We start from the raw sequence: 9,871 nt of genomic DNA on the forward strand, positions 1-9,871 counted from the left end.
TTGCCGATAAAGAGTAGTGAGATGCAGGTTCAAATACATCTGAAATGGAGTTCGGATGTCACAAATTAAGCTCTCGATGATGAAACAAAAGTTTGGATTTAAGAGAACAAGTCGTCGGTGCTATGATAGAGATTAGAAGTTCAGAGAGGGCAGAGGGTTCGATATCATTGCTTGGATAGGATATCTATGCTTCCACAGTTCGATATATGTATACACAGTTCCATACTATTACCTTCACTCCATATACATTAAAGTGAAAAACTCATACCATAATTTCAGTGATAATAGTGATTGGGGCGATTCTGAGAATCGCCGGGTGGTGGGGCGATTCTCAGAATCGCCCAGCCACGGCCCCGGTGGCTCGGCGATTCTGAGAATCACCCCCACCACCAGCCCTATCTGAGAATCACTATTATAAGTCAAGTAGTCACCACTTCACATTTACCTGTACACGAAATTTGTTCGGTGGCTAGGCGATTCTGAGAATCGCCCCACCACCAGCCATATCTGAGAATCACTACTATAAGTCAAGTAGTCACCACTTCACGTTTACCTGTACACGAAATGGTAGAACAAATATAATGCATCAATAAAAAAAAAAAGTGTATAGTTATCCACGAAGAACTATGTTGCTAAGGCATTAAGTAGCCGAAGTGGTATGGTATCATTCAATAGATGGGTACCTATTCAAATAAATATTGATAAAATATTTTAAATTAACTTTAATGTCAGGTATTCTTGTCAAGTTTTCCTGCCCTTTATGTTACTCACAATAATATAAAGGTGGTCAATAACGGATGATTATTAAAGGCAGCCTGGAGTTAGTGCTGTCAACCAGTTCAAAGGTATAAATTATGTATTTGGTGCATTGGATGGCCTCCGAAACATTCATGAAAAACATGGCTCTCTATTTACCATGTTAAATCAAGATCACTTAACAATCAAAGAGAATTCATCGCAGAGGATAAGCACAATACCAAGATCATATCACAAGCTCATGATGAGTACGCAATAAATTTATCGCACAATACCAAGATCATATCACAAGCTCATGATGAGGACGCAATAAATTTATCACACTTTGCCGATAAAGAGTAGTGAGATGCAGGTTCAAATACATCTGAAATGGAGTTCGGATGTCACAAATTAAAGCTCTGGATGATGAAACAAAAGTTTGGATTTAAGAGAACAAGTCGTCGGTGCTATAACAGAGATTAGAAGTTCAGAGAGGGCAGAGGGTTCGATATCATTACTTGGATAGGATATCTGTGCTTCCACAGTTCGATATATGTATACACATTTCCATACTATTACCTTCATTCCATATACATTAAAGTGAAAAACTCATACCATAATTTCAGTGATAATAGTGATTGGGATGATTCTGAGAATCATCGGGTGGTGGGGCGATTCTCAGAATTGCCCAGCCACCGGGGCGGTGGCTGGGGGATTCTCAGAATCGCCCCACCACCTGCCGTATCTGAGAATCACTATTATAACTCAGGTAGTCACCACTTCACATTTACCTGTACACGAAATGGTAGAAAAAATATAATGCATCAATAAATAAATAAAAAGTGTATAGTTATCCACAAAGAACTTTGTTGCTAAGGCATTGAGCAACGGAAGAACTCACAGTTCCATACTATTACCGTCACTCCATATACATTAAAGTGAAAAACTCATACCATAATTTAAGTGATAATAGTGATTGGGGCGATTCTGAGAATCGCTGGGTGGTGGGACGATTCTCAGAATCGCCCCACCACCCGCCGTATCTGAGAATCACTATTGTAAGTCAGGAAGTCACCACTTCACATTTACCTGTACATGAAATGGTAGAACAAATATAATGCATCAATAAATAAAAAAAGTGTATAGTTATCCACGAAGAACTTTGTTGCTAAGGCATTGAGCAGCGGAAGAACTTTGAAGCAATGCTTAACTTCTGTTTTCATTTGTACTGTGCACCATATGCCCTACATACAACCCTTGTCATTCAAATAACTTTGTCACATGAACATGAATAGAACTGTAGCGACAGGAAGAATAATGAGGTAACCAGAACTAGTCCACACTCTTCCTTAATCAGTTCACCGTAGAAGCAAATTAAGTTGTCACAAATTTTATCCAAATAGTATTATGATAATAACAACCCCTCTTTCATTAGTAGATCATCATAGATACCATCCCTTGCATATTTACATGCATGCATACAATTTAAGCTAAAAAAAAATACCTCTAATATCTGAGAAATCTATCAGATCTCTCACCACAGTATGCTTCAGATTATAATATTACTAGTGCACACACTGGGTCTTCAAGCAATGAGCAGTCACTATAGAAATACATAACAAGTGATCACAGAAACAGCCCATCTAATTAATCATGTAAGAGGATTTTCTAGCATTGATTTATACCCAATTAAAGACAAGTTGAAACACCTACAAAATGACTCTTCATGACAATCTTCAACGTTGAGACATATATATAGTCATAATACACAAGGGCCAATGCACTTCCGGAGCTTATGTGATCTAAAGACGTAGCATATAAGATTGATTTTGGGATTAATAATATAGTGCACACTATTCTTTAATGGATTGGGACATATCTAGACAAAAATTACTTCAATGCTCAAATCGTTTTCTCATCTATGCTTTGACCGGATCGTTAAAGGACCAACACACATATGAAATTGATCAGAATCGACTCATTTAGTGTGCTACAGAAATGTGTAAGAGATTACACCTATCATATAGCAGATTAAACCCACCACATAAGAGAATATTTAAATGAATTTCGTCCCAATCCTTGAGGGAAGATCTCTGCAAAGGCACGCTACATATAAACCAATGAAAAATCTTGTGTGCACAATATTATTCAAAATTAAGATAGAGTTAATCTACACAGAGTCAAACCCAACAATAATGTGTGCACAACATTGAAATAGAATTAATCAACGCAAATCCAAATCCAACAATATTGTATGCACAATATTATTCAACATTGAGATAGAGTTAATACATCAATGCAGAGCCTAATACACATTTTAATGCAGAGTTAGTTGCATTGACCCTTCAACAATGGCACAGTCCTAGATCAGAGATGTGTACATGGTCTGCACAAAACCAACTTATGCGCATAACAACTTTACCACAAACAAAAGAGATCTGAAACCACTTTCTTACCATGTGACAAACAACAGAAACAAAGAAAGAAAAATGATCCCAGAAGTATGCTCTCCACAGTTTGATATATGTATACACAGTTCCATACTGTTACCTTCACTCCATATACATTAAAGTGAAAAACTCATACCATAATTTCAGTGATAATAGTGAATGGGGCGATTCTGAGAATTGCCGGGTGGTGGGGCGATTCTCAGAATCGCCCAGCCACCGCGGCGGTGGCTGGGCGATTCTGAGAATCGCCCCACCACCCGCCGTATCTGAGAATCACTATTATAAGTCAGGTAGTCACCACTTCACATTTACCTGTACACGAAATGGTAGAACAAATATAATGCATCAATAAAAAAAAAAGTGTATAGTTATCCACGAAGAACTTTGTTGCTAAGGCATTGAGCAGCAGAAGAACTTTGAAGCAATGCTTAACTTCTATTTTCATTTGTACTTTGCACCGTATTCCCTACATACAACCCTTGTCATTCAAATAACCTTGTCACACGAACATGAATAGAACTGCAGCGACAGGAAGAATAATGAGGTAACCAGAACTAGTCCACACTCTTCCTTAATCAGTTCACCGTAGAAGCAAATTAAGTTGTCACAAATTTTATCCAAATAGTATTATGATAATAACAACCCCTCTTTCATTAGTAGATCATCATAGATACCATCCCTTGCATATTTACACGCATGCATACAATTTAAGCTAAAAAAAAAATACCTCTAATATCTGTGAAATCAATCAGATCTCTCACCACAGTATTCTTCAGATTATAATATTACTAGTGCACACACTGGGTCTTCAAGCAATGAGCAGTCACTATAGAAATACATAACAAGTGATCACAGAAATAGCCCATCTAATTAACCACGTAAGAGGATTTTCCAGCATTGATTTATACCCAATTAAAGACAAGTTGAAACACCTACAAAATGACTCTTCATGACAATCTTCAACGTTGAGACATATATATAGTCATAATGCACAAGGGCCAATGCACTTCTGGAGCTTATGTGATCTAAAGACGTAGCATATAAGATTGATTTTGGGATTAATAATATAGTGCACACTATTCTTTAATGGATTGGGACATATCTAGACAAAAATTACTTCAATGCTCAAATCGTTTTCTCATCTATGCTTTGACCAGATCGTTAAAGGACCAACACACATATGAAATTGATCAGAATCGACTCATTTAGTGTGCTACAGAAATGTGTAAGAGAATACCCCTATCATATAGCAGATTAAACCCACCACATAAGAGAATATTTAAATGAATTTCGTCCCAATCCTTGAGGGAAGATCTCTGCAAAGGCACGCTACATATAAACCAGTGAAAAATCTTGTGTGCACAATATTATTCAACATTAAGATAGAGTTAATCTACACAGAGTCAAACCCAACAATAATGTGTGCACAACATTGAAATAGAATTAATCAACGCAAATCCAAATCCAACAATCTTGTATGCACAATATTATTCAACATTGAGATAGAGTTAATACATCAATGCAGAGTCTAATACACATTTTACTGCAGAGTTAGTTGCATTGACCCTTCAACAATGGCACAGTCCTAGATCAGAGATGTGTACATGGTCTGCACAAAACCAACTTATGTGCATAACAACTTTACCACAAACAAAAGAGATCTGAAACCACTTTTTACCATGTGACAAACAATAGAAACAAAGAAAGAAAAATGATCCCAAAAGTATGCTCTCCACAGTTCGATATATGTATACACAGTTCCATACTATTACCTTCACTCCATATACATTAAAGTGAAAAACTCATACCATAATTTCAGTGATAATAGTGATTGGGGCGATTCTGAGAATCGCCGGGTGGTGGGGCGATTCTAAGAATTGCCCAGCCACAGGGGCGGTGGCTGGGTGATTCTCAGAATCGCCCCACCACCCGCCATATCTGAGAATCACTATTATAAGTCAGGAAGTCACCACTTCACATTTACCTGTACACGAAATGGTAGAACAAATATAATGCATCAATAAAAAAAAAGTGTATAGTTATCCACGAAGAACTTTGTTGCTAAGGCATTGAGCAGCGGAAGAACTTTGAAGCAATGCTTAACTTCTGTTTTCATTTGTACTGTGCACCGTATGCCCTACATACAACCCTTGTCATTCAAATAACTTTGTCACACGAACATGAATAGAACTGCAGCGACAGGAAGAATAATGAGGTAACCAGAACTAGTCCACACTCTTCCTTAATCAGTTCACCGTAGAAGCAAATTAAGTTGTCACAAATTTTATCCAAATAGTATTATGATAATAACAACCCCTCTTTCATTAGTAGATCATCATAGATACCATCCCTTGCATATTTACACGCATGCATACAATTTAAGCTAAAAAAAAAAATACCTCTAATATCTGTGAAATCAATCAGATCTCTCACCACAGTATGCTTCAGATTATAATATTACTAGTGCATACACTGGGTCTTCAAGCAATGAGCAGTCACTATAGAAATACATAACAAGTGATCACAGAAACGGCCCATCTAATTAACCACGTAAGAGGATTTTCCAGCATTGATTTATACCCAATTAAAGACAAGTTGAAACACCTACAAAATGACTCTTCATGACAATCTTCAACGTTGAGACATATATATAGTCATAATGCACAAGGGCCAATGCAGTTCCGGAGCTTATGTGATCTAAAGACATAGCATATAATATTGATTTTGGGATTAATAATATAGTGCACACTATTCTTTAATGGATTGGGACATATCTAGACAAAAATTACTTCAATGCTCAAATCATTTTCTCATCTATGCTTTGACCGGATCGTTAAAGGACCAACACACATATGAAATTGATCAGAATCGACTCATTTAGTGTGCTACAGAAATGTGTGAGAGAATACCCCCCTATCATATAGCAGATTAAACCCACCACATAAGAGAATATTTAAATGAATTTCGTCCCAATCCTTGAGGGAAGATCTCTGCAAAGGCACGCTACATATAAACCAGTGAAAAATCTTGTGTGCACAATATTATTCAACATTAAGATAGAGTTAATCTACACAGAGTCAAACCCAACAATAATGTGTGCACAACATTGAAATAGAATTAATCAACGCAAATCCAAATCCAACAATCTTGTATGCACAATATTATTCAACATTGAGATAGAGTTAATACATCAATGCAGAGCCTAATACACATTTTACTGCAGAGTTAGTTGCATTGACCCTTCAACAATGGCACAGTCCTAGATCAGAGATGTGTACATGGTCTGCACAAAACCAACTTATGCGCATAACAACTTTACCACAAACAAAAGAGATCTGAAACCACTTTCTTACCATGTGACAAACAATAGAAACAAAGAAAGAAAAATGATCCCAGAAGTATGCTCTCCACAGTTCGATATATGTATACACAGTTCCATACTGTTACCTTCACTCCATATACATTAAAGTGAAAAACTCATACCATAATTTCAGTGATAATAGTGATTGGGGCGATTCTGAGAATCGCCGGGTGGTGGGGCGATTCTCAGAATCGCCCCACCACCCACCGTATCTGAGAATCACTATTATAAGTTAGGTAGTCACCACTTCACATTTACCTGTACACGAAATAGTAGAACAAATATAATGCATCAATAAAAAAAAAGTGTATAGTTATCCACGAAGAACTTTGTTGCTAAGGCATTGAGCAGCGGAAGTGGTATACTTATGGTGTCATGTGGAAAATGCTTATATCTTTATATGTCATTTACATTAATAGATGTTGTCTAATAATTGGTAATTGTTAATAATTGGTAAATTCACTTAGAGACCAGTAAACGTGAAATGAATAGCCAAATTGAAAGCTCATGACGCAATATTGATATATAAAGTAGATTCTACATAAGAGATTGTAGGAGCTTGTCACGTGCAATAGATTTGGATTATTGATCCGACCATTAATTCAATGGATGGTGTTTGACATGAAGAGATTGAAATATGTTACTCATGAAGTAGATGGTGGGATTGAAAAAAAAAACATAAGAGCAATAGAAAGTTTTATTTTCCTCTTTATTCATGGTTCCATAAGGGATTGACCATGGTGAAAAGTTTTATCATTACCCTTTCCATATGGTTCCATTTAAGGCTTTAAATTAGATTGTGGTTACAGATGGAGATGCCAGTTTTATTTATACCCTCTCTTTATGTTTCAACATAAGGCCTGATCCATTTTAAATAAGAATTGAGTTTTTATTTATACCATATTTTATGGTTATATCAAAGGTTTTTTCATTTTAAAGAAAAGTGAAGTCCTATGGATATGGAAAATTTTATTAATACCTTTTTTTTCCATGTTCATTTTTTTTTCATGTTTTTTTAGATTGAATTCTAATTATATTTTAAAAAATAGTATAATTTAGTAAACATGAAGAGGAGTATTAGTTTTATAAGACTCATAATTGTTATGGTGATTATATGAATAATTATTATATCTAATAGTTGGATTTGGTTTATGGAATTAGGAAAAATGTTGTTATACTCCTAGAGGTCAGAGGCCCCGAGGAATTCGGCAAAATGTCGTACATCTCTAAAGTATGTTGTAAAATGTTGTTATGTCCCTAAAGTATGTGCCTCTCTACAATTTAGTTTGAGAACTTAGTATGGGGTCAATGTATAAGTGTTAGATGGTTAAATGTTAGATATGTAAGAGATGTGAACATCTTTTAAAAGTTAGGCTCATAAGTATACCTTATTTTCTTCCTAGTGGTTATACCTTGTTTCTTTCAATAGCCCTTGCAATTATTTCATAAAAAGTAGTTGTAGTAAATTTATATAGCAACATTGTAGCCCTAGTAATAGATTTATTTTCTACAAATAGTATATTTGTTGAATTGAATTTTTGCAGACATAAAAAACTAATTTTATCATTGTAAGAATTTTTAATTGTTAAATTCATTTTAAAATATTGTACATATTAGTATTAACTGTTGACTAGTTTAATTGAGCCAATTATAGTATGTAATTACCTCTATATCACTTGTTAATAATTGGTAATTGTTAATAATTGGTAAATTCACTTAGAGACCAGTAAACGTGAAATGAATAGCCAAATTGAAAGCTCATGACACAACATTGATATACAAAGTAGATTCTATATAAGAGATTGTAGGAGCTTGTCACGTGCAATAGATTTGGATTATTGATCCGACCATTAATTCAATGGATGGTGTTTGACATCAAGAGATTGAAATATGTTACTCATGAAGTAGATGGTGGGATTGAAACAAAAAAAAAACATAGCATCGTTGATGTTGATGTTATGGTTGAGAACATGTTGAATTTACACTTAGAAAAGAAAAATGATATTCTACCAAAAACATTAATGTGTTTTTTTTCCTCATAAACAACTTTGTCTGACACATAAAAATTTGGTTTTACTAGAATTTTTTTAAAAGTTTGAAAATTGACCCTAAAAAAAAAGCATCGTTCCAGTATCATCACTTTTCATTTTGAAGCTATATTTTGCACAAAAATTTTGTAGTAAATTTCGTAGTCACTGCCATTTTTAAAACATCTTCAAAATTGACCCCTAAAAAATAAAATCATCGTTCCAATATACACACTTTTCGTTTTTAGCACTCTTTTTGATGTTTTTTCAGGGTTTTTTGGCCAGAGTTCTCATTTTGAGTTTATAGTTCCCGTTTCAAAGTTTACATTGTTTCAGCCGCTAGTTACTCAAAAACACCAAGTTGAACCACTCTATATAGAAATATTGGCTTTGAGTAAGCAGATCCCTCAAGCTGAGTTTGTCTTGTTAGGGGAGTTAAAAAATTTGTTAATTAAGATCCCCTTGTTACAAGCTATGAGGGATGTACCTATATATGCGAAAACTCTCAGGGAATATTGTGCTAAGAAACCTAAAAAGAAATCAAAGGATCCAATCACCATTCATGTGATGGGAAATCTATCAAATTTTATGATGGAGAAGGTCATGCCTGTGAAATATGGAGATTCCAGGAACCCAATTTTATCCATGCAAATTAATGGAGTAGAAATTCCAAACGTGCTGGTAGATTTGGGCATTGCCATAAGTGTCATTACTACTAAGACTATGCATACATTGGGTATTCGAAATGTGAAACATACACCTACCATGTTAGAGCTGATAGATATATCTATAGTTAAGCGAGTAGGGAAGTTAAAACATATCACAATCTCAGTTGATTCATGGCACTACCCTGTGGATTTCCTAGTACTGAAAACGCAATCCCCGACTGGTGGCCATCCCGTGATTCTGGGAGGACCATGGCTAGCAACCACGGATGCTTACATTGGATGTTATTATGGGCATATGGTTATCTCAAATGGGAAGGTTACTAAAAATCTTGTGTTATACCCTACGGTAGAACCTAGCCCATCAGTGAAACCAGCTAGCTATAAGAAACCTTTTCCAAAGGAGAATCTGAATCTGAAAATGAGGAATTAAGACTAGTCCTTACTATTGAACAGGCCCTTTAGTTGAAAACAGAAATAGAAGATGACACAATTACTACTTTTACTAGTGATCCCTGTTCTGTTTGATATTCAAATCAGCGAATCCTAGAGTCTGTCTTGAGTTGTGAAACGCAAGAAAATATTGGAATAGCAGATGGGTTCGATGAGCTACCTACAACTACATCCCATGAC

General features: G+C 35.4%; 1 protein-coding gene across 1 annotated transcript; it reads left to right on the forward strand.

The window, feature by feature from the left end:
- The first annotated feature begins 9,047 nt into the window (after positions 1 to 9,047).
- Positions 9,048 to 9,671, forward strand: LOC149186900 (uncharacterized). Its single transcript, XM_089409494.1, has one exon. It carries the CDS (start codon positions 9,048 to 9,050, stop codon positions 9,669 to 9,671), a length of 624 nt encoding a protein of 207 aa, XP_089265620.1.
- Positions 9,672 to 9,871: the final 200 nt, after the last annotated feature.

This window comes from Pinus tabuliformis, chromosome 3_1 (assembly GCF_031772625.1).
Source record: "Pinus tabuliformis cultivar Carrire ecotype Pingquan chromosome 3_1, CPIR1, whole genome shotgun sequence".
NCBI lineage: Eukaryota > Viridiplantae > Streptophyta > Pinopsida > Pinales > Pinaceae > Pinus > Pinus tabuliformis.